The following is a 25,687-nucleotide window of genomic DNA, read 5'->3' on the forward strand; positions in this document are numbered from 1 at the left end:
GACAAGACCCTTAAAATTGCAGACATTTATAGTACGACTGTTAACTAATCAAATATATCACAAAATGGGATTTTATCATGACATCGCCACAACTTATGGACAAGAAGAGGCAACAAGACTTAAAAGGTGGAGCTCAAATAATATCAAGCTGGCATCTGCCCGAAATAGGAGAATATTCCTGTTGGAGTGTAAGAGAAGAAATCTGGTACCTAATCATATAAATCACAGCATTAAAAGTGTTCAGAAGCTTTTTGAAATTGAAGGAGGGAAAAAACTAAATAAGAAAATCGATAATTTCAACAACAAGTTAACTAGTTCTATCTCACGCTTGGAGGTTAATCATGTAAACTTAAGAATCAGTCATTTAGAAACAGCTAATGAGGATATTATGAGGATGTTAAAGGACATCATGTCACGAGAATTGTTAATGGAGTTTAAGAAAAGACAGAGAATTCTATACAACAAACGATTCCATATAATAAAACTGACAAACATCAAAAAGATTGGAAAACTGGAAGAGATGAATAAGCCAAATTGGAAGAATCAAGAAAAATGGTTTAGGAATCTGTCGTCAATACAGATTCCTAAAGAAATAGAAAATTTTCTATCGTTAGGATCGAAGTTCAGCATGGCTGTACCTGTAGGGGAGATATCGATGGACAATCTCATTGCCGATGTGGAAGATATTATTCAAAAGACAACTGAGAAGAATCAAGACCTATACCGAGCAAAAGTATCCAGCATCATAGCCAGTTATATTCACAAAAATAGGGACATAATGTACCAAACAGACAGACCATATAGAATTGCAAGGGAATTTCTGAAAGCTAATGAAAATCTTATCATCCTTAATAGCGACAAAGGAGCAGTCACTGTGGCCATGGACAGAGAAGACTATACTCAAAAAATGTATACAATAATAAATTCAGAAAGTTTCAAACAAATACCGAGAGATCCTACAACCACATTGCAAAACAAATGCAATGACTATGTAAGTAGACTTTTTAAATCTAACTCTATCAGTAAAGAACAAGCAAAGGCCATGAAATGCTACAACTCAGTTTGTCCAAAAGTTTATGGAAATCCAAAGGTTCATAAATCAGGACACCCACTTCGACCAATAGTTGCTAGCATACAGAGCCCAACATCAAATTTGGCGGAATTTCTGGCGAATATTCTATCGAATGCATATGAAAGAAATAATGAGTACTACATAAAAGACACCTTTGAGTTTTCCAAATGCATGAACAACCTAGTCATTCCAGAAGGATATGAGCTAGCATCACTCGATGTGATAAATTTATTTGGCAATATTTACAATGAATTGGTATTGAAGGTAATCGATATAAAGTGGACTAAAATTGAGGAACACTGCAACATTCCTAAGTCATTGTTCATGGAGATAATACAGTTTATTCTAAAAAACAACTACTTCTGCTTTCAGAATGAATTCTATGTGCAAACATTTGGCTGCGCCATGGGATCGAAGCTTAGCCCGATCTTGTCACAATATGTAATGGACCATCTACTGGATGTATGTATACCGTTGCTGTCATTCAATCTCATTTTCCTGAAGAAATTTGTTGACGACCTAATCCTTGCACTGCCTCACACAGGCATAGATGAAATACAACAAATTTTCAACAGCTATGATCCACACATACAATTTACAATAGAGAGAGAAGATGAAAATAAAACAGTACCCTTTTTAGACACGAAGGTATGTAGAATAAATAACACAATTAAACTAGACTGGTACAGAAAGAATTCAGCATCCAATAAGTTCATCAACTATCAGTCAGAACATCCAATACAAGTAAAAATAAATTGTGTTAAAGAAATGAAAGCCAGGATCAAGAACATTTGTCACCCAGATTTGGTGGATGCGAATCTGAAGAAATTATACCGGATATTTCAAGAAAACTCTTATCCGAGAGGATTACTAAACAAATTATTGTACGAGTCAAATAATAATCCAGAACAACCTAAACCTGAACCAAAACCACCTGAAGCAGCAGAAGGAGATGATAACAGAATGCCAGAAAACACAAAATATGGTTCCCTGCCAAATATTAGAGATTTGACTAGTAAGATCAAAAATTGTTTCAAGGAGGAAAATATAAAGATAGCAACGTATAATACAAAAAGCATTTCAAGATTATACAGCAGAATAAAAGATCAAACACCAACACTACTTAGGTCAAATGTTGTCTATAAGATGAATTGTGCGGAATGTGAGTGCACATATATTGGTCACACGTCCCAGTGGCTAAAAAGCAGATTGGCCTTACACAAAAGTGACATCACAAAAAACAACCAGCGATGTGCTTTAACCATACATGCGGTAGAGAAAGGACATAGGATTGACTTCGACAGTGCAGAGATAGTGGCAACTCAGAAAAAGTATAACAAAAGACTCATACTCGAGATGATAAACATAAGGAACCAGAAAGACCCAATAAATAAAAAGACCGACATACAGAAACTAAGTAATGTATATACCTATCTACTCACATACCCTAACATTAAAGAACGAAAAAATTTTTATGATGGACCGTTGGATGAATAAGTCAGAGAAGAACAACATTATGACAGAATAATCTGTGGACTGATTTGTATACTCTGTGATCAATTATTTTAAGGTTAGATTTATCGAAGCATAATTTATTGCGTTTTAAAAAATTGACTACTTGTCTTGTGAACTGTTGTCTCAATGTTTTCAAGTTTATTTGTAATTACTGAGGAATAACCTCAACATTTTTGGCCCTGATGATGGAAACAAAGTTTTCCGAAAGCTAGGCAAGAAATAAAGAGTATTTAAATCTACCTCGCTTCAGTCGATATCCCTTAAAATTGCAGACATTTATAGTACGACTGTTAACTAATCAAATATATATATATATATATATATATATATATATATATATTGAAAGTGTAATTTTCTATTTGTGCTCTAAACCCAAGAAAATTACACTTTCAATACATCAAATATAGCACAAGAAATATTACTTTTCCTATATATATATATATATATATATATATATATATATATATATATATATATATATATATATATATATATATATATATAGGAAAAGTAATATTTATATATATATATATATATATAATACGCAGGGAGGCGTAAGCTTTCGGGGAGTGACGGCCCCGCGTACCCGAGTCACCCCGGATCTCCAGGTTAGCAACCTGGAATCCGCTGATCATGTTGCTCCTATAACTAGAAGTATGAATCAGGGCGGTAGAGGGCAGCGGGCTGGCCCTCTTCGGAGCCATCCGGAGGTAGAGCCCGATGGGGATAGCTGCGGGGCGAGCGGCGCAGCCCCCCAAGATGGCACCGTAAGCCCAGATTCGAATCGAATGAGAAGACCAAGAAGAAGTACCAGCTTGGACGGGATAAGAAACCGTTCCGCTGAACTTACAAGAAGAGACGGGAGAACTCGCTGGACAGAGGAAGAAAATATTCTCCTAATGAGAGTTCATTATATAGCAGAGGATCTTCAACAAACTTCCAACAGAACATACCGAGAGATACTCACTACAACGTGGAATGATATCAACCCGAACAAGATATCATACCCAAATCTCCTCTCAAACAGAGTCCGATGGATCCTTCAAAATGCAAAGTTCTCAAGTGTTGAGCTGGCAAACATCAAAAGAAGCTACAGACCCCACACACCAACACCAACCCAAGATCTCACAGAAACTGAGGAAGTCAATCGAGAAAACCAACATGAACAAAACCATCAGATAAAAAACACCAGCAAAGTCTTCAACAGATATTTGCAATTGTATAGCAAAATCTCCCCCCAAGATAGACCTGGAATCCCGAGACTAAGAGGATCTCGAAAAATCTTTGAAAGCGTGGAAAGAACAAACGAAGTCATAAGAATGCATATAAACAACAACTCAACTCTTGAAGATATTGTGGATTTTGTCTATGCCGGAGCCATCACAGTGTGTGAAGAGAACAACATAGGACGAAAAACAAAGAAACGAGAGACGGAAACACAAAAAGACCCTCCATGGAAAGCTCGTCTGGAAAAGAAAATAAATGGTATTAGAAAAAGAATTGGCACACTTCATACTTACCTAAACACCACTTCACCATCTAGAAAGGTAATTAAAAGAGCACTCCACATTGCATCGGTATCAAACATCAGCAGAGAACAACTTAAGGATCGCCTCACAGTAGAATGCGACATTCTGAAACAAAAAGCGAAAGCATTAGGAAACCGATTGAGGAGATACAATGAGAGGGTCAAACGATACAGAAACAATAATCTTTTCTATAAAAACCCGAAACAATTTTACCGCACACTTGAAACAACAACAACAACAACAACAACAACATCTGAGCAAAAACACCCAACAAAGGAAAGCATACAGTCAACATGGGAAGAAATATGGAGCAGGAATGAGGAGCATGATGATGACGCGTTTTGGATAAGGGAAGCAGAGGAGGAATCAAGTGGATACATTATGGAAGAGGAAAACATCACTGAACAAGACATAAAAACGGTTTTAAAGAAAACAAATAACTGGTCTGCACCGGGCCCGGATGGTCTACACAACTATTGGTGGAAATACTTCACCTCAACACATACATGTCTAGCAACAGTATTCCAAAAAGCCCTAAGTAAGCCTTCACTCATACCTGACTTCTGTACACTTGGTGTAACGCACATGATACCCAAGGGAACGAACAGCGAAGACCCCAAAGACTATCGACCTATCACATGTCTACCCACGGTATATAAAATATATATATATATATATATATATATATATATATATTCTCCTTTCTTCCACCTTATAGGGTTGGTATATATATATATATTTTTTTTTTTTTTTTTTTTAATCACCTTAATAGGGTTTGGCTGTCGATAATGCCGGATCGGTCGGATCAAGACATTTATCAGCTGGTGGTCAGGAAACTTCGGACTATTCCAGATGCTTTTCATATATATATATATATATATATATATATATATATATATATATATATATATATATATATAAATCATAAGGATAAGGACAGTCCCTCTCAGAGAAATACCAACCGTAGACACGTGTTTCGGGCTTTCGGCCCTCATCAGTACGGTGAACAAGTGTTAGGATGTGCAACACTTGAAAGAAACAACAAACAAACAGAGTCAACAACAGAAGCCAGCAATCCATTTGTGGTTTCAGCAGGAAGACCCAATGTGTTTTCGGGCAACAACCGACATCACAACGCGGAAAGCTATAGCTAACTGCTAATAATAGCTAAAATGACTCATCTGATAGTTTACAATATGAAATATTAATTAAAATTGAGCCTTCAATTTCTCGTCATTTTACCTGAAATGACGAGAATAGTATGTTATGGAAAGAAAATAAATATGTATTGTCTTCTAGATGTTCATCAACACGTTTATGGGCTGGAGGTGCATCATATCAAATATTCAATATGAAAGTTAATTTTTATGAATTTCAGATATCAAATGGATTGATAACTGTTAGAATATTAAGCTAGAGCACACATGTACCTAAGTTGATACTTTGAGGTCCTAAAATAGATTTGTAGAGAAAATAATTATACATCTTCAGAAGTAAATGAAGATAACAATAAAGGTCATCATCAAAAGTTTGTTATATGTACAATTTGGCGATATGAAGAAGAGAAAACGGATTCAAAATTGAAAAAATTTATGGCGCTTGAAATATGACGATTGAATTAATTTGAATGAAAAATAATCAGAAACGTTATCGGAGCATATTTGTTTGCACACTGCAGAGACAGTCACTGTACTTCTATGGGTTGATGTAATAACTGTGACGATACTGTACAAAAATATGATCAGTGGAGCAATTGATAATTAAATATGTCATATAGATATTGCTTCATGTTATGGAATTTCATTATTAATGAATCGTCTGATATCCACTAACAATGTACTTTTCAATGAGTGCTTCGAATGATGAGTCATCTTGGGGGATCGTTATATCCTTATAACGATTCCTTCAGATTCGAACAGAATTCTAGTTTGCTAGTTTTATAAATCTAGAATCGACCACAAATCTGATGAAATTAATATTTAATCGATAAATAGGTACATACAGATTACATGACCTACCTATTCACCTTCAATAGCGTCATCGAATGATTCATACAGTTTTATTAAAATAACCTATGTATTATTTTCCGAACACTGCGTAGGATGAAGAATTATTATATTCACATAACGACGCACCTAAAACTCACTTATCAGCTCAACGCACATAATTGAAATGAACCGTTTTCTGCTGCAAAATATTTGGTGAATGGTTACATCTGGTCTAATACTCTAGTGGGTTTTACGATTGTTGTTATTCACTTCTTTGAAAATGCCGCTCGCCTTTTCTGGGAAGAAATGTTTTCAAAAATAACCTTTTTTTATGACCTTTCCCTCTGGATATTAGGGGTAAATATACCTCCTGTAGGTATATCTTTCCTAACGAACTTCCGTGCTTTTCGTGTTTGATAAAAAAAAATTTTTATTTATATCACAAAAATTTGCTCAAGATTATCATCATAATTATAAGCTTGCGAAATGAAAAAAAAAGGAATTTTTATGTTGCAGATTTGTCTGTTTTTCTCGAACGATAACACAAAATAGTTCATAACGCGAAATAATACATATATGTAAATGAACTGATATGATAGACCGAAAAAAAATCGAAAACATTTTTCGACGACAACGTTTACTCATACCTGTAATGTGAGAAAGAAAGGTTCGATAACGAAGTTCGAAGCAAACATTACTCAAAATAATAGCAATTTTTTGATTACCGATTCGATCATCAACCCTTATACAGGGTGTTCCTAAATTGGAGGTACCGCAATCGCTTTGTTTTCAAGATACAGGGTGTTCCTTGTAATTCTACATATAGAATATATCTCGTCTATGGTGTAGTATTTGCGCGATATCGTAAAACTCAATTCAATGCTTACATTTATAGGTTTCCTTCAAATAGTGAATTTAGCAAAATGTGGTGTCACGCGTTAAGATTGTTTTCATTTTGAAATATGATAAGTCATTTATATTCCTCTGAGGGGACGCCGACGAAAGCGGGTAGATAAAGGAAAATAATAAATTTCGGACATAGACGTGCTCGCAGAGCAATAAAAGTAATCATCTTGAAAGCGATAATAAACTGAAATTCTATATTTTGTAAATCTTGGGGGGGGGGAAGTAATTACCCCGAGTATCCTCTCATTTCTACGCCCTTGGCCCTCTGGTTATTACTCGAACAAAAGGATTTGTAGGTCCTGTCTTTCAGAAGGCAAATTCGTTATTAATGAGCAGATATTTTGAATAGATAAAGTTGGTAGCTTCTCAGAATCGAAGATACCCATATAAAAGTGAAATCAACCTTTCCTATGTATATAATAAAACATGTCTGAAATCCTTTGAATGCAATAATAAACGCTACCTATACAATAGCTAAATGACCATCTTTTTCTTTGAAAGTTGACATTAACAATATTACAAATAGTTCCCATAGAATTTCCGAGAAAAGGTCCTTTTTCACATAATCGAAAATCAGGGGTAGGAATATTAATAATGACTCAGATGTTCATTTTAGGTATAAGGACTGGAATTTTATTCCCTACGCCTCTACTTTAATTTCTCCGATTTCCTACTAATGTCTAATTGTGAGACTTTTCTCCCTAATATTAATACTGTTTGACAATCGGTTTTTAATTTATACCAACTTTGATACGAATCGTTTCAGAGAACGGTGTACGGAAGTATCATTATTATTTATCTATTGAGTAGGGGAGAACGGGGGAATTTCGCGCACCTAACGGAAAAGGTTTCAAAAATGTTTCCTATGTAAATGCAAACTTTCACAATTTAACTTCGAAATTTTGCATTTATTTGACGAATCGCTTTGAGAATATATTAAAAATCTGAAATAATAATGTCATTGCGCGAAATTCCCCATGTGCTGGGATAATATCGCGCATGGGATGGGGTAATTCTGCGCAAGTATATATTGAATGAAGCGGGTACTGTTCCAGCATTATTATGCTCCCAAATTCAATAATTTAAAAGTCATTCGAGATTTTATCAATCAATGTTATCTATTTATTTATACGTAGGGTTAATTCCATCTAATGTGTTTTTAGGGTGCGTTTCAAATAAATATTCTATAGCATAGAAATTAAACTATGTAATTTTTTCACAAGTGACAGGTGTATTCATTATTGAAAGTAGTGCAATATAATTTCACGAACTGAATCAGAATCTCCGCTATTCAATTAATGAAATTTTGGATCTTGTCGAACATTCAATTAAAAATATCCACATTCAACTCCGATGAGGGAGAAGATATTTTGGAAGTATGTCGCAAACTTTCTAAGTTTTGGAACAGTTAAAGCATCTAGAAATTCTGAAAAGGATATATTTGAAGTTCTAGATAACCAGATAAATGTGCGTATCAAAAAAAAATTGTTGACGACGACGTTTACTCATATCTGTAATGTGAGAAAAAGTTCGATAATGAAGTTTGAAGCAAAAATTAAAATAGAATTTTTCTAATTCGATTGTTCATACCATTCGATTGTTCCTAAATTGGAGGTGCGAAGAAAAATGATAAATTCCCTGAATAATTTTAAGGAGCAAATGTACTATACATGGGCCCGCAAATGCTATGTTTTCTGGATACAGGGTACCTACGTTTCTTGTAGTCCTACTTTTTTGTGATGCATATAACATTTTATCGAATCTCTTATTGATCCTCTCTACAGATTGGATAAATAAATACCAAAAATTATAATTAATTATTTATCACTGGATCCTATAATAATTTGAATTTTCCTTGGGATTTCTGAAAATTTGTTTGACAAGAAACCGTTAAGTGTAGTTCTGGACCAGAGATTCTTTTCACATTTTTCTAAACAACCAGTGGTTCATCCAAAAGGTCTGGTGAAAAGAAGCGGGCACTCTTCCAGAAAAAATATCACAAAAACTTTAAATTGGAATATCTATGCCAAATTCAAGTTAAACATCTTGTGGGGAGAAGGTGCACCCTCGTTAAGCTAGCAGAAAGACTTTCGAATTTTTGATTTTTATTTTGATTTTGTAGGCTTATTTATTATTACCTTATTCAAAAATTTTTTTCTTGAATTGTCGGAGAAATCGCGGGTTCTGCGAGCTTTACGGTTGAGCTAGCGGAACCCAATCGTAACTATACTCCTCAGAATAATTTAAATAACATAATAATTTTAGGCTCTATTCAAACTAATTTATCACCCTATTCCGGCGTTTTGATAAGTAAATACACCTTTGACGACTTGGTATAATCGTTTTGGTGTTTCGCCTCCTGTCAGATTGTGATTATTTCCATAGTAACGTACTTGGACGTTCGCCCAAAAAAAAAAAAGTCAAGCTCACTGAAATGTCATTGAATTTTTTAAAAGGCAGCGCTTTGGTTATAGGTCCATTAATAAATAAGAAATTGAAATTATTTTTCGTGATATAATCATAACGAATACCAGAGTGTAGACTATACAGGGTGAGTCTTTGACTTGTACATATATTTTAACCGAAGGTTCTTGAGGTCAAAAGAAACACTTTTTTCATTTACCATTTTTTCCGATTCGGCCCTGTTAAAAAGATATAGCCATTTTAAATTTTCAAAATGAGCTAATTCACCCCTGAAAACCGGAACACTGAAGTTTTCTCAAGCATAAGATATACCTCTTGAACCTTGGAAATAAGCTACTAAATTAGAAAAACCATCATAAACTCACGTTTAACATTCCATTTGTTGAACAAAGTAGTGTTTATAATCAAATAAATGAGTTATTCCAATTTCGTTGACGCTAAAGATTAAATATTCTTCTCTTGATTTCTATTTCATTTTCGATAATTATAACGAATTGAGCTCGCTACCACCCATATTAGCTCTGATACTCATATCCATTCATTCATTATATTTCATTTATATGATATCGTTGTTTATTTTTCGTGCAAGAATTAACCTTAAAATCTCAAATAAATAATATTCATCTATGAAAGATCTAACACAGACTATAGTAATCTGTGGTTTTAAGTTTGAATTTCAAATTTCGAGTGATGCCTAATATAAACACAGCAGTTCGGTTCGAATAATCTATGTTCTAAGTTCTAACCTAAAATTTTCATTACACTGTTATTGTTATAAGATATTTGTTATGAAATGAAGCATTTGATTTGTTCCAACTATCTCATAAAAATATTGAAATGCATCAATATTTTTGAAACCATCAGTATGAAAATATGGAAATATGTAAAATATTCTGGCTCTGTAATCAATGGAAAATGTTAGACTCCACTTGTAATCAAATTTGTTGTTAATGTGTACCTACATTATAGCCAACTCTACTACTTAATTCATCTTGATTTTGGCATTGAAAATAAATGAGAAGTATTCAATGTAAATATCCACAATAGAATATTTGGTTTCTTTCAACTCACCTAATTTGTTTTCACATTAAAACAATTATGGCCCTCTTGGAAGTATGTCAATCATAAGCTCTTAGGATGAATTTATGGAATAGCAAAAGAATAAAAGTATTCAATCTCAATCACATGAAAATTTGTCTAGTATGTACCTAGTCCTAGTGATATGTTTCGATGTGAGTTTGAATGAGCCGAAGAAGAATACAGTATTGTTCGATAGCAGCAGTCTTTAGTGGGATATTGATTGTTGTCATTATAATGGGACTATTTTGTGAAAACTTTTTTAAACATGGGTTTTATGAATAATCTGGACTTTTCAAAAAGAATGTTGATTTTAGTGAAGTATCTTCTTATTATCAGAGCTGTGCCAAAGCTCAGTGATTTTTAATCAAATCGAGGAGTTGAGGTGAGCTTATTCAAATAACTTCATTTTCAAACTAAGTTGGCTAGTACTTCAATTCTTAAATCTGAGACATGACTTCATACTAAATATTCATTTCTGTGGTTTTTTTTTCCACAATAGAACAGAGTTGCATTCAGCCAAAGTACCCAATTTTTTGAATTTCACAGATAATTTTTTTTTTTTAAGATCAAGTTATTCGAAAACGGCGCTTTGTACGAGAAAATATGAAGAATACTTTTATTTTTCAAATTAGCCAAATATTCTTCAATGAACGTTCAAATTACTATTAAGAGTTGGTTTCTTCGAATTTCTGGTATTTTTATGGTATGTTATGTTCATAACAAAGAAACAGAAGAATGTGTATGGAATCTGGTGTTCGGAGAAGATGTATCACATCAAAAAAAAGCTATATTTCAAAAATCGTTTCCTTCGATACAACCATTTACGAGATATAGCCGAAAATCACATTTTTTTAACGATTTTCAACAGCCTGTATCTTTTTAACCGGGCCGAATCGGAAAAAATGGTAAAGGAAAAAAGTGTTTCTTTTGACCTCAGGAATCTTGGGTTAAAATATATGTACAAGTCAAAGACTCACCCTGTATATTTCGATTATGCGGACCTTTTCATCTCGTCGTATTTCGGGAAACACCACACGAGTTGCACTCTCGTGTCTCAGTGTTTAATCGAATATTATATATGCTCTTATGACATAATAACTGATCATTCAATGAATATTAAGTGAATATTCAATGATTATTTAGTTAATACTTATTCGAATATTCCAGATTCCACTCAAAAAACCTAGCCACCTATGACTGGAACTTTGTTGATATCTTTAAATAAATAAATATATTTCCGGTGGTTTAAAAAATAATGAGCATTTCACAATTGAAAAAAGATGGAATTGTCATAAATAATATTTTGCTATTAAAGTCATCTAGACTTTCTTCCTCCAATCCATGTTTGAATGCCATTAAAACTGGCACAGAATCTCCATCAATATCACGATATTCCAACATAGCCACCATGCCATCAATTTCCATAGCAGAAAAATATGCATAATTATTCAACAGATTTATTGAATGAACAGGTAATACTGAACACAGTTTACTGTTATCTGATGGATAAATGTAAAAATGTTCGTTATTCTTGGAAAGTCGAGAGTACCCTGGTTTTACCGAAAAAATGGTTACTTATATTTTTATAATCAAATTGTCGTTTGGAAAATCCAGCAATTAGTTCTATTCCATGACAACGTACAAAATACAATAGATCTTCAAGTAGACGCAGTAAAACCTGCGCTGGGACACTACAATCTACATAGACCCATTACAGGTATACAGGTATATGAACCCATTATAGCTATACAGGTATATATTTTTTATTTTCCATTATCTTTCTTACTTTCGTAGAATTTATTTCATTGAAAAAACCAAAGAACCCATATCATACTCATCTTTCCGAATGTATTTTCTATCCGTAGAATCTTATGTTATTATTATTAGAACTCTTTATTGCTAAACTCATATGTTAGAATTCATATTCGATTTGCATTTTTCACGTACTGGCGGTATGAGATTAGGGGAGAGTGGGGCTGGAAGTTCCCGGGGTAAGGTGTTCCGATGGTAATAACTTTTTAACAAAAAGAGATATCAAGAAAATGTAAATTAGGCTATTTTGTGAACCACTGGAAGTTTAAAAAAATAAAAAGAAACTCTTGTTCAGTACTACACTTTGGTTTGTTATAGTTTTGTCGTATTTGCAATCGATTTCGAGAAAAAAATTCAAACAGCTCTCTATAGCAATTGTCAGGAAAATCCAAATGATTATAAAGATCCAGTTAGGTAGCTGTGATGAATAAATTAATTATAAGTTTTGATACTTATTTACCAACTGTGTAGCGAAGATTAATAAAGATTCGATAAACTGGTTAAGCATCACAAAAAGTAGCACTACAAGAAACACCCTGTATCTCGAAACCAAAGCGTTTGCGGGCTCATGTTTAAGTGCCTTGATACAAAGGGCGGTAAGGCATGCAAAGCTTCGAAAACTAAATGAGATTAAAAACATCTGTTCCGCTGAAAACACTTAGCCTTTGTCAGTAACTAGTTTCGAACGCAGAATCGTAGGAAATTTCCATATGTTAAATGTGTAAACAACTTCCACGTAATTCGAAGTGTTGTTTTTCGTCTTTGTGAAATACATTACATCCCTGATTCAGTTAGGGTAATAGGCAATACCAGTGCCGTATCTAGGGCGTGGCAAAGGTGCACTTGTCACGGGCGCAAGGTCTGCAGGGGCGCCCAAAAATATCAAGAGAAAAAATAATTGGAGCACACATAATAATTCGAAAGATCACAACTCGGTTTTCAAGTATACGCCTCGCAACGAGCAATGACGAGGAATCTGGAAACCAAGGACGGAGATCTTTCTTTTTCTTGGGGGGGGGGATTCTCGAACAAAATTTTTTTTTACAACAACGTTTACTCATATCTGTAATGTGGGAAAAAAGTTTGATAACGAAGTTGAATCTTAATTACTCAATATTTTTTTTTATTACCAATTCGATTGTTCTCACCTTATACTGGGTTTTCCTAAAAAGGATTTACGAAGGAAAATATTCCTTAGGATAATTTTAAGAAAAAAAAGTCCTATAAACATGAGACCGCAAACGCTTTGTTTTCGAGATACAGGGTGTTTCTTGTATAGTCATAATTTTTAGTGATGCTTATATTTATTAGTTTATCGAATCTTTATTAATCTTCGCTACAGAATTTGTTGATAAGTACCAGAAGTTATAATCAATTTATTCATCACAGCTTACTAACTGGATTTTTATAATAATTTGGATTTTCCTGAGGATTACCAGAGAGCTGTTTGAATTTTTTTTTCGAAATCGATAGCAGAAACGACAAAACTATAACAAAACAAAAAGTGTTGTACAAGACAAGAGTTTCTTTCCACATTTTTCTATAGAACCAGTGCTTCACCAAAAAATAGTTCTGGTGGAAAGAAGCAGGTACCCTTCCACAAAAAATATCACACTGCAGATTTGCATACAAAATAAGCATATCACAAGCTGAAAACTTTAAATCGGAAGATCTATGCCAATTAAAATTGAATATCTTGTGAAGGATAGGTGATATGAGAAAAAAACTTGAACTTTAACACCGGCATCTCAAAAACAAAGCGTTTGCGTAATCGTGTTAGGACTTTTTTTCCTAAAAGGATCCGAGAAATCTGTCATTTTCATTTGTACCTCCAATTTAGGAACACCGTTCAGATATAATCAATTCAAAACTGATATATTCACAAAAAAAATTGCAATTTGAATGATCCACAATAAATTATATAACACAGCCCAGACAATTTTCAGATGGGAATTACTCAGTTCAGTTCTTTGACAACTACAGTATTGTGACGAAAATTATACAAAAAACTGAAAACAACGGGTAGGTAAGTGTATACCGATGACGAATGCAAAAATCACAGGTAACAAAAAAGGGGCGATGCCGAGAAAACGGATAGATGAAGGAAAATAATAAACCTCGGACAAAGACGAGCTGAAATGCAATTAATGTACTCATTTTGAAAGCGATAATAAACTCATAAACGGTAAAGGGGTCCGATTTTTTACTGACGTGTCGATTTCAAAGGAAAGAAAAATGATTATTATTATTGGTTCATTTGATGGAGAAATTTTCGTTATTCGTATTCGCGATATTTCTAGAATTTTATATTTTGAAAATCTTGGGGTGGGGTAATCACACCCAGTACCTCCCCATTTCTACGCTCTTGGATTGAAAAAAATGTTGACGAAAAAATGGAATACTTACACTTTGAATTTAACCTTTGTTTTAGAGTCTAAATCAGACTCCTCCATCAGACAAACTCTTAAAATGTTCAGAATTTGTCAACACAGAGAGACATATTGGTCTATCTCATTATAAAATTTTTCACTGTCAATTCATTTTTCAGTAAATTCATCAAATATGTACGATCTACTCCTATTATAGGGAATAAATATCACTATTCTTTACCTCTATAAAGCGGTTTAGGTCTATATTATCTTGTAGGGGAGAGTTGGATAATACCGCGGGGTTGATAATTCCGCGCTTCAGTATTATTCAAAAACTATTCACTTTTTCTTTGATGTAGTGTGTATACATCAAAGCTGGACATGCCTACATCCTTCTCCGCGCAATGCCATCACGGTCCCTGAAACGACGAAAATAGCACGCCCTGTAGAAGTTTTTTTCGTCACTCCTTATAATTTTTCGCGTACTTTCAGTAAGAGGTAAGTAATACTGTATTTATATTGTAATACTTTGATACTATAAATTTCTAATGCTTGTACACTGTAGAATTATTGACCGAATACTTTTTTACGTACTATAATATTTCCCATAAAATTTTGAGCTTAAAAAATAAAATTATCAAGTTTGATTATTCCGCGCCGGGGCGCGATATTATCAATCCGTAAAATATGAAGTCTGTACTTGAGGCTATTCGAAACGGAAATAAAATAAAGACATCTGCTAGAAACTTCAGACGAAAATTTACTTAGACTTCATGTTATAAAAAAATATTTACGTTTTGTTGTCATATAGACTTTAAGTTTCCATCAATACTTATTGCGTGATATTTTATATACTGATTTAATTTTGAGAAGAAGATTCGGCTCTCCCTATCTTCACGCAGGAAAATTACTCAGAAAGATATCAATTTTTTTATTATTAGATACTTTTGTTACTTACCCATTCGCGAGCAAATAATGTGGGCACGATTTTGTCAAACCTGGGCACGATAATATCGAATCAGTTCGATAATACCGCGCCTCTATTTTTTTTTATAAATTGACAATAAATACTTTTTGATTAAATTTCAGAAGTTTTTGTTATGCGGTTATTGTACCTGAATAAATGTCCTACTAATTACTCAATGTTGTTTCTTTCAATATCAAATAGTTTCCTAATTATAGGTCCAAGTCCTTTGGGGCTCGGTATTATCCAACTCTCCCGTAAGTCGAATTTAATCAAGAATGAATTGTATAACTCGAACTACGCCTATGTCGAACTATACGTAACTCAACGAAAAATCTTGCTCCCGTGGTGTTTCGAGTAATACGAGTTAACTCTTAACTGCATTAATTATCATATTTGATATATCGTATTTTTAATACTGCTAGGGACATCTATGAGCGAGTGTACGAATTTTATGACGTTACTCATTGGAGACAGTAATTCGGATATAGTGAAATGATTTGCAACATTAATCGCAATTTCTCTTAATTCTGGTGGTGTTAAATCGATTTCGTCAGACATAACTAACGAATTTAATGAGTAATTGTAAATTATTTCAAAATTCTAAACGTACGATTCATATCCAAATTCCGTAATCTGTCAATGTTCGTAACAGTCACACCAACTGCAATGATACAATACAAATGTCACTAGGATATTCAATCTAAATTTTTCATTTAATTTCGACAATAATTCACAAAACTTGACTGAAATAGAGAAAATATCGTCTAATACTCGTTGCAGAAGGCAATTCCAACACTCATGCGTTCGAATTTCGCATTCGTGTTAGAATAGAAGCCCATTCTGCAACTTGTTTTAGAATATAGTCCGTTCAGGAATTATTGACATCCCGGGTGGCTGGTGGAAAATCGAAATTAAGTTGGTAATGGCTCATTCGATCAGTAACATTTTGAATTGCAGATTTCGGGTTGGCATTGGAAATGTCATTGACAGGAGGTTAGATTATTCAGTTTGTTTGTATTATTGGTTTTGATCCAAGAAATTTTGAAACTAAAAAGTTGTATCAATTTCAAACACACATTGATTAGTTTATTTGAGTATTTCTCACAGTACTGTTTGAAAAAAGAAGGCAAGTCATTACAGCCTGGATTATTAGAGGAAGAAAATCTGTGCAATACGATTTCACCTTCAAAGAATCATTGAATGATTTGATCGTTACCAAAAGCAACCAATATATCAGTCTGGATAAAATTTGACCAAAAAGCATCTGAATTTCAATAAATCAAAGACAACATTACATAAAATTTATTGGTCACAAGTTCAAAACAGTAAATAAAAGGAAAATTCTTATTGATAAACAGAAAAATATAATAAGTTGAGTACGATTTTATGGTGAATACGTCAGAGGAAAGAAAATATAGAGGTGCCTTATAGCATTTGTTGACATCGCTATAACATTTTTGTTTACAAACACTTATAATGTACTGCGTTGCCATTCTGAGGAAGAAGTAAACTTTTCTCCGTTCTGTGGCATAGATGTTTTGCGAATATTGTGGGGATTTGGCAACACGGTTCTGTTGTTGTTATTGCACGTGACAACTAGAGGGACGTTAAGGGTTAACTGTTCATTTTAATTTCACGTTGGTAATCGTCGTTATTTTATACAAGTTTGTGAATTTAAAGTTACATATTGTTAATTTTAATCATGGTAAAACCTCGAAAAACATGTATAGTGTGTAAAACATCCGGAAATGAAAACCTAACCTATCATAGGTAAGTTGACGTTTTGAGTCCATAGGCGTAGAATATATCTCGTCTAAAAAATTCGATCCATTCTTTAACGATTTCCTAAAAATTTTCTTGTTTTATGTGCGAATCTATACGCATCTCTAATATCTATCCTATTCATGAAGTAAAATTTAACCATAAGAGACACTAGAATGAAGTGTAATCTGAATAATGTGAAATTGTAATGCAGTGCCAACTGTGGAATTTTTTCTAAAAAGTATGTCAGTAGATTTTTGATAGATTTCTGAACGATGATGGTAGATTTTTAGTAGATAACTCCAAAACCAGTAATCAGTAGAAAGAAAGAATTAGAAGAACGATTCCGTTGAAGGAGAGGCTCATTGATCATTTCGGACAGAGGAACTGTTTTTTTGATTATCATACATAATTGTTTTTCAAGCCAATTGACCTTATTGATTCCTTCAACCCAAAAAGAAAAATTATGAAGCTGTCATACTTATCGAAATTGTAATAAATCATGTGTTAAAACTTCTTAGTGTTATTACTGTGTCTTCTCCCCAATGCATTATGAATCAAATTTGAAACAAATGAATTCCCCCTTTATTTTTGAGAAAAAAAGTTAGTATGAATTTTTTTAACTTACAACTTCTGTTGTGTCGGCAGCACACAATTGCACTTTTCTGTATTGTGGGTTGCTGACTCATAAAGTGCTTTGAAAATATTGGCAATATGAGCCAATATGGAACGAGCGGTTTTTTATAACAGCAAAAACATTATTATTAATTGGAACTGTTAATGTTACTTTCTTGTTCTCCGCATATTTCGTCGCTATAAACAATAGTATTCGCATTATCGCTAATTTCGATAAGTTTATTAACTTCGCTGTGTGTGGCAAATTAATTCAAGTGTTAGTAACTGATAGAGACAGTAATTAGTTATAAGGTTCAAGAATATCAAGTGCATGACAACTGGTGTGCCATCATTGAGGGATCCCTCCAGGCCTACGAAAGAAAAGGAAGCCCCCAAAATCATCACGGCCCATTTGGAGTTGGTAAGAGCTTTTATATTCAGTTTCTCATTAGCGGAAAATCTGTGAATTGTTTTTGCCAACGCAACATCTATAATAAAAATACAGTCCATACTCGCTCTACTTATTAAATACAGTGAAGAGCTAACAACTTCTTTCTCTTTTGCAGTCAGGCTATAAATTAGCCTTTTACTGCTCCATCTCAATATAATTCACCTCTGGTGAGCTATTTTGATCTGCTCTAGCAGGTGGCAAAGTTTGTGTAATCATTACACAATCTCTGTGCCAGTAAGGGTTTGGCTCTAATACACACTTCCTAGAGAAGTGCCATCTTCGGTCGTTTGTGTTTCCTAGGAGCCGAACATGCGTAACACATGACCGGCCGGATGGTGGACTTATAAAGAAGAAGCTTGTTGGAAAGAGACATTTTTGTGCTTTTGCAAAGTAGCGGTTGCAACGCTGCCGCTGTTGTCTTTCCCCTTCGTCACAGCTGATGTGACGTGTTGGTTCCAAGTGAGTTTTTTGTCAAGTATCACTCCCAGATACTTGGCCTCGTTTTTCCATTACAATCCTCCTACCGAACATTACGACGAGTCCGATGGGATCTATTTTCTTTCGGCTAAAAAAAACTGCTTTGATCTTCTCAGGGTTTCTTGTAGGTACTTCGTTGCCATTTTGGGACACCAAGAACTGGCAAGAAAGGCGGTATCGTCAGCGTAAAGTGCCATGGAGTTTTTCACCGTTTTTGGCAATTCGGATACATATATTGTGAAAAATATTGGAGACAGCAGAAATCCTTGCGGAACTCCGGCTAAAAGAGACCTCTCTGAAGACAATACTCCGTCAAATCTGGCTCTAAACTTGCGAGAATGCAGGTAAGAAGCTAAAAGTTGGACCATGGAGAGTGGGAAACCTGCCGTAAGCAGTTTGTATAGCAGTCCTTTGGGCCGTACTTTATCAAACGATTTGGCTACATCCAAAAACACAGCTCCTGTGACTTGTTTCCGGTTATATCCATCCGTGATTGGTTCCACTACTCGGAGCACTTGTTGCACAGTGGAATGTTGGCTTTAAAAACCGAACTGTTCCTACTGTATGATATTCTTTTCTTTCGTTATTGTGTTGAATCTTTAGCATTGACTATATTCGTCAGTGCTACTAAAGCTTTTCGAGGGAGGTTCCGCAACGTCAAGTTAGTAATGCCGTCCGGTCCTGGTGCCGTTCTCACTTTACTCGACATAATAGTGTTCTGGATTTCCTGAACGGTTCGAAACCAATAGCTTCCGTTGATTCATTTTTCACTTTGCGGTTGACGTCCTCAATGTGGTCCAATTCCGCATAGTTGTAACTACAGCTGCATTGGCGTTGGAGGTTATCTGCGAAAGCTTCAGACTTTTCTTCTGGACTGTATACCATTCCTCGTAAACCGTGAATCGGCGGGGTTGGTTTCCTATCTGAGTGCAGTGCTTTGGCCATCCGCCAAACACTGTTGTCTTCTGTGGAAAGAGAAAGTAGTTTCTCTTCCCAACTATCATTCCGGACCTTTCTGAGAGCCTCCTTTTGACTCTATCGTTGAGCTAGAGTGCTTCTCTCTGATAAGCTCCGCCATCAATAGGTTATTACCACCAATAACACCCAAGAATCGCTCGAATTTCATGTTTTCTATTTTCAGCTGTTTGAAATGCAGGAATAAGAAAAAACCTTCTAATTTTACACAGACATCCTAAAGGACTAATGAACACGTAGGTACCTTTCATTTTGCAAACACAGAACCTTTCAGAAACTATAATTGATCATTTCAAAGAGCGATTTAACGAGCACACATATATAGGTATTAAATATGAATAACAAATATTAATCGCTCATTGAAATGATCAATTATAGTTTCTGAAACGTTTATTTGTGATTGCAAAGTGATAGATACTTACGTATCAATTAGTCCTTCAGAAAGTATGTGTGAAATTAGCAGCCTTATATTATTCATTCGGTACCTGCATTTGTCCGATTTATTGTTACGTGAATATTGGCATTTTTTCGATATTCCGCTTGAATTATATATTTATTTGAAGTACCTATATGTATTCGGTAATGATTGATTGCAAGTACTGACTTTGTTTTAAAGGTAAAAAAACCTGACCCGCCACCTCTTGTCCACATGTTTTTGGATAAGAACAAGATCTATGTTAAAACTGTCGAAATCAAAATCAGGATAGATATTTTTCAGGGGGACACGCAGAGTCTCTTCTGGTTTTGTTTGGCGCTAAACCTACTGAGAAGCCAGTTAGATACATCGACGACCTCAAGCTCTACTCCGCTAACGACGAGCAATTGGGAAATGTGGTAGCGTTCTTTGAGGCTATCGGAATGAAGCCGGGGAAAGATGAATGTGCCGTGGTTCAGGCGAAGAGAGAAGTCAAGTACAATTAATAGGGGACAGATCTGGTCGGCACGCAGAACTTGACGATACAAGAATGCCAGAGTCTTTCATCTTCCTCAGAGCACATCAAGCCCTAAGATCCCTGAAATGAAATGAAGAACATTTTCAAGGCAAAATTTGTAAAAAAAATTTTTGTAGTCTCATTCTAAAATAAATTGAAGGACAACAATCAATACGGTAAGGCCTTTCGGTTTCAAGGTGGACAGAGAAATGGGGAATCAGAAAAATTGGAGAACAAGATGAATATTTCAAATTTGATCGATAATTTTTGAAGGTCCTGAGAAGGACCGATTAGTTAGACGAACCATTCTCATCACAACAGTAATTTTTATATTCACTTCTTCTTCTTCAAAGGTGCTGCTTTTTTCGGAGTTGCCACAGACTTGACTGATTTGGGTTTTGGAGCTTTCGGTTTCTTAGTTGGCGATTTCGCAATCTTCTTAGCTTTAGAAGGGGATTTGGCGGCTTTGGGGCTCTTCTTCTCGGTTGTTGCAACTGCTTTCTTCGTTTTCGTTACAGCGGCTTGTTTTTTGGCAACAGTAGACTTCTTTTTCTTCTTGTCGGTCACCACAGCTGATGCCGAAGTGGATTTTTTAAGATCTTTGGACTTGGAGGTGGCTTTTTTAATCACTTTCTTCTGGGATCCCGATGTCGAACCACCAGCTGCCAATTTGAACGAACCAGATGCGCCTTTTCCTTTTGTCTGAACTAAAGATCCAGATTGCACAGCTGATTTGAGGTATTTCTTAATGAAAGGAGCCAACTTTTCCGAATCTACTTTATAGTTGGAAGCTATAAATTTCTTGATGGCCTGCAATGACGATCCACTTCTTTCTTTCAAATCTTTGATGGCGTTATTAACCATCTCTGAAGTCGGAGGATGGTTGGGTTTGGCCTGTTTGGCGGTCGCAGTCTTTTTCTCGGATTTCTTCGCAGTTTTCGCACCGATTGGAACGGACGCACCGCTTTGTTGCACCTCTGTATCGGCAGAAGACATTATCGTGATAATTGATGAAATCGTTACACGGTATATATATTTATCTATATATGTATATATATCAAGAACGTTAGATACACTTTCTGCAGGAAAAATACTGAAAATTAATGCATTAAAACTGAAGTCGACGGAACTTTGGCTAGAAATGTATGAATATGAGGATTATTTCGAGCAAAATGCTCAATTGATCAATCCTTGAAATTTCCGAATGGAAAAATCAAAAATAGAAAATTTCTGCACCATATCGTCTAGAAATATTCCCGGAAAATTTCCCATAATCGATAATAAACGACATTCGAACGAAGGAATGTGAATTCCGGTATAAAACGCTATCGTTAACAAAGGTGGTCCTTCGAGCCAGAGTATTGGCCTCAGTTTTCTCCAATTTGATTAATAGGAAATATAATCAATTGTATTTCAGGGAACGTAAATTGTTCGAATTTTCATTAATTCAAAGCATACTTGATATAATCGATAACTTTCCTACAATTAGGGTTATTATAGTTCTGAAAGTGGCGAGTCGGTAGGGTGATCTAGTGTGGATGAATCTTCTAACTGTTCAATGAAGACAATTTTAAATCAACTCGTGAGAAATAACAGACAGGAAAGGATAATAATCGTATTTTGGAGCAGGCTGGAAATGTAGCTGATTGTTCATAAATTCATAGAAAAGCTTTTCCGCTACATAATGCCATAATACAAAAGAGCGTTCGGAAAAAGTAGTCAATCTAATATGAAAACTCGATTAATGTTAGACACGCACTAACGGATGAATTACCTGAAGAACGGACCAGGAGGTAATCATACAAATTAATAGTTTGAAAAAAAAAGGATAATATAAAATCTCCATAAAAAAAAACAATTTGTAATCCCATACTGGAAGCAGGAATCAGCGAATGATATAAATGGGAACCAGCGATATCGTGCAAACAAAACTATATTACCTCATTTAATTAAGATATCAAATAATTCAGTAAGTAAACTACTTTTAATAATTCAAGTGAAATACTAAATTGTTAATTCTGCACTTCAAACATGTGAAACTTAAGTAACACGGGAGAGTATAAATCTCAAGTATAATATTGTCAGTCCAATGGGCACTGGAAGAATGTCTAGGTAAAGTTGCTTCACCCTCCACTCATTATTATTATCATATTATAATAATATTGTATTATAATTATATTATAATGGATATGGAATGTCTTGATGATGAGTCTGATAACTCACTGGCAGATTGAATGGTCATAGAATCGAAAGTATAAATTTCCATCAACTCGTCATTAAGCTGAACGATGAAGAGAGCCTGAAATGTTTATGATGATGAGTACATACTGGCAGATTTAATTTTTATTGTTATTAACGGTCATAATAGTGCCGTAATGTAATTTTCCATAAATCTGTTATTGAAGAAAAGAAGAAAGAAAGAGGTGAGCAATGAAGAATTTTTGCTGGTTTATGCAATGGTATTGTTGATCGGAGTCATGTAATATACAGCGAAAACAAGATCCCTATATGAAGAATAAGGAATATTGTTCAAAAAGCATTAATACAAGGATGTGCCACGTCCCCGACACTTGTTAACAATATAGAACAGAAATGAACATCTGAACACGCTGAGAGGTTTTGGTGAGCAGTTTGCATGTAATATTTTTGGCAGACGCTCTATTGTAAGATTCACTACTAATGATGTTATATTTAAGTGAAAGCAATTAATATGATTAATACCGGCACCACTGACATCATCAGCATATTTAATGGCCTAATATATATATATATATATATATATATATATATATATATATATGAACCCAGCGGTTCATATTTGACACCCTTATGAGAGATAAGTTCAACGGTTGATATATATGTTTTTTCTTTGTAAATATAATATGGATTGTACCGTGTGTGAAATATTGTGCAATGCGGGATAGGAATGAGAAAATTGGCTTCTCGATTAGAAAATGTGTGATCTCGTTATACGCGGAGGGGATTAACTTAGCGAGAATTATCAACTCAAACGGGTGGGATGAACGAAACTTCTTCTTCTTGATAGTGCCAATCCGTTATCGGATATTGGAGACCATTCTGGCTATTGTGACCTTATTCACTGCTGCACGAAACAGTCCAATTGTTGTTTCCCAGAACCAGACTCTCAAATTTCAGAGCCACGAAATTCTCCTCCTGCCGGGACCTCTCCTTCCCCCAACCATGCCTGCTGTATTAGGGGTTGTCCATTAATCACGTGATCTTTTTTTAGCATTTTTTAAACCCCCCTCACCCATTGGTGATACGTAGTGAGGTTTAAGACCACCCCCCCTCCCCCTTCTCAACATCACGTGTATTTTTAGTACCTACAACGAATCTTAAAATTTTCTGAATATTATCTTAATTTAAATACAGGTATAAACTATAATCTTTCTTCTGAAATTAAGGACCATAATAAAAATGTCCACACCAGGTTGCAAGTTTTTTTTGATTGCCATAACAATAATAATAAACGAAAAGTGTAATCATAGGAAAAACATGTATTGTACTAGTACATGAATATATTTAATAAGAAGTCGTATTTTGGTCTTCTTGTTCAGGTCGTGAATCGTGAAAAGTTTTTTCATTTTAATGAAAGCTGCTCTTGCCTTTTCAATCCTACAGCGGATTTCCCTTGAATGATCCCATGCCGAGGTACGAAATTGTTTCGACTCTCTACCATTCTGTTGTCGATGTAAAGTTGATGAACGGAACGCGCAGAAGAAATAATTATATATCTTATCGCCGCCTACCGTCATCGATTCTGTGAAAATATTTTATGGAATAATTTATATATGCCCATTTCTTAATTTGTTCAAATTGATAAAATAAGGTGGCAATAAAATTTGGATAAGAAATGTTCCTCCTAGAGCACTACTAACTAAATGCTTATAAACTTGAATAGACAACACTTTAGTTTGTCCTCGGAATATTTATATATTTTGTGATCGTATGGTCACAGCAATTCCAAGTAAAAAAAAATTAATAAATAATATTTATAGTTGGGTGAATGAAAATGTTAGCTGTTTACCCTTAACGGTGAATTCCAAAAGAATTATCTCGTCATTGTAATTTGGTTGCCCATCTCACGGACAGGTTTAGCCTTTGTGGGAATTTTGTTTGCTTTCGGATTGTATGATATTTGTGTAATGGAAAAAACGAAGAAACGTTAACTTTGTGGTCCTGAAAAGGACCGATAGCAATATTTCGATGGTGAAATTTAACCTCCGAAACCGTACAACGTACGACCTTGGCGTTTCAAAGCATATACGACGTCCATTGCTGTTACAGTCTTCCTTTTTGCGTGTTCGGTGTAAGTTACAGCGTCTCTAATAACGTTTTCTAGGAATACCTTAAGTACACCTCTAGTTTCTTCGTAAATCAAACCAGAGATACGTTTCACCCCTCCGCGGCGGGCCAATCTTCTGATAGCGGGCTTCGTGATTCCTTGGATATTGTCTCGTAGAACTTTCCTGTGACGCTTAGCGCCACCTTTTCCCAAACCCTTACCACCTTTGCCTCTGCCAGTCATTTTTCCGTTAACGATTACAATAACAAGAATTAACTAAAGGTTTTACCGTAAAATACGGCTTTTAGACCATCACAGTTTTCCCCACCACTAGATCTACACGACCAACCAATGATATTGCGAGAATGTGCAGTGGAACCGCCTACCTATTCCGCTATAAATAGATGAATCTAAGATTTACCTCAACTAGTTTATACCCATACTCGAGATGGCCCGTACGAAGCAAACGGCAAGAAAATCCACTGGCGGAAAGGCACCGCGTAAGCAA

General features: G+C 34.8%; 5 protein-coding genes across 5 annotated transcripts in view; 3 read left to right on the forward strand and 2 right to left on the reverse strand.

The window, feature by feature from the left end:
- The first annotated feature begins 17 nt into the window (after positions 1-17).
- On the forward strand, positions 18-2,569 carry LOC123675419. The gene is made up of 2 exons (XM_045610773.1): positions 18-991; positions 1,445-2,569. The coding sequence occupies exons 1-2, from the start codon at positions 65-67 to the stop codon at positions 2,567-2,569; spliced, it is 2,052 nt and encodes a 683-aa protein (XP_045466729.1). The 5' UTR covers positions 18-64.
- Positions 2,570-3,243: 674 nt separating this feature from the next.
- LOC123675420 lies at positions 3,244-5,533 on the forward strand. The gene is made up of 2 exons (XM_045610774.1): positions 3,244-4,767; positions 5,495-5,533. The coding sequence occupies exons 1-2, from the start codon at positions 3,244-3,246 to the stop codon at positions 5,531-5,533; spliced, it is 1,563 nt and encodes a 520-aa protein (XP_045466730.1).
- A 474-nt stretch (positions 5,534-6,007) lies between these two features.
- Positions 6,008-21,937, reverse strand: LOC123675421 (histone H1-like). Its single transcript, XM_045610776.1, has 2 exons — positions 21,234-21,937; positions 6,008-6,061 (listed from the first exon to the last, which is right to left on the reverse strand). The coding sequence occupies exons 1-2, from the start codon at positions 21,867-21,869 to the stop codon at positions 6,008-6,010; spliced, it is 690 nt and encodes a 229-aa protein (XP_045466732.1). The 5' UTR covers positions 21,870-21,937.
- A 3,127-nt stretch (positions 21,938-25,064) lies between these two features.
- LOC123675203 (histone H4) lies at positions 25,065-25,477 on the reverse strand. The gene has a single exon (XM_045610519.1). It carries the CDS (start codon positions 25,420-25,422, stop codon positions 25,111-25,113), a length of 312 nt encoding a protein of 103 aa, XP_045466475.1. The 5' UTR covers positions 25,423-25,477; the 3' UTR covers positions 25,065-25,110.
- Positions 25,478-25,621: 144 nt separating this feature from the next.
- Positions 25,622-25,687, forward strand: part of LOC123675202 (histone H3) — a 495-nt gene continuing 429 nt past the window's right edge. Inside the window, exon 1 of the mRNA XM_045610518.1 lies at positions 25,622-25,687. This exon is cut by the window's right edge and continues 429 nt beyond it. Within this exon, the coding sequence (XP_045466474.1) occupies positions 25,628-25,687 (60 nt within the window). The 5' untranslated portion in view covers positions 25,622-25,627.

This window comes from Harmonia axyridis, chromosome 3 (genome assembly GCF_914767665.1).
Source record: "Harmonia axyridis chromosome 3, icHarAxyr1.1, whole genome shotgun sequence".
Classification (NCBI taxonomy): Eukaryota; Metazoa; Arthropoda; class Insecta; order Coleoptera; family Coccinellidae; genus Harmonia; species Harmonia axyridis.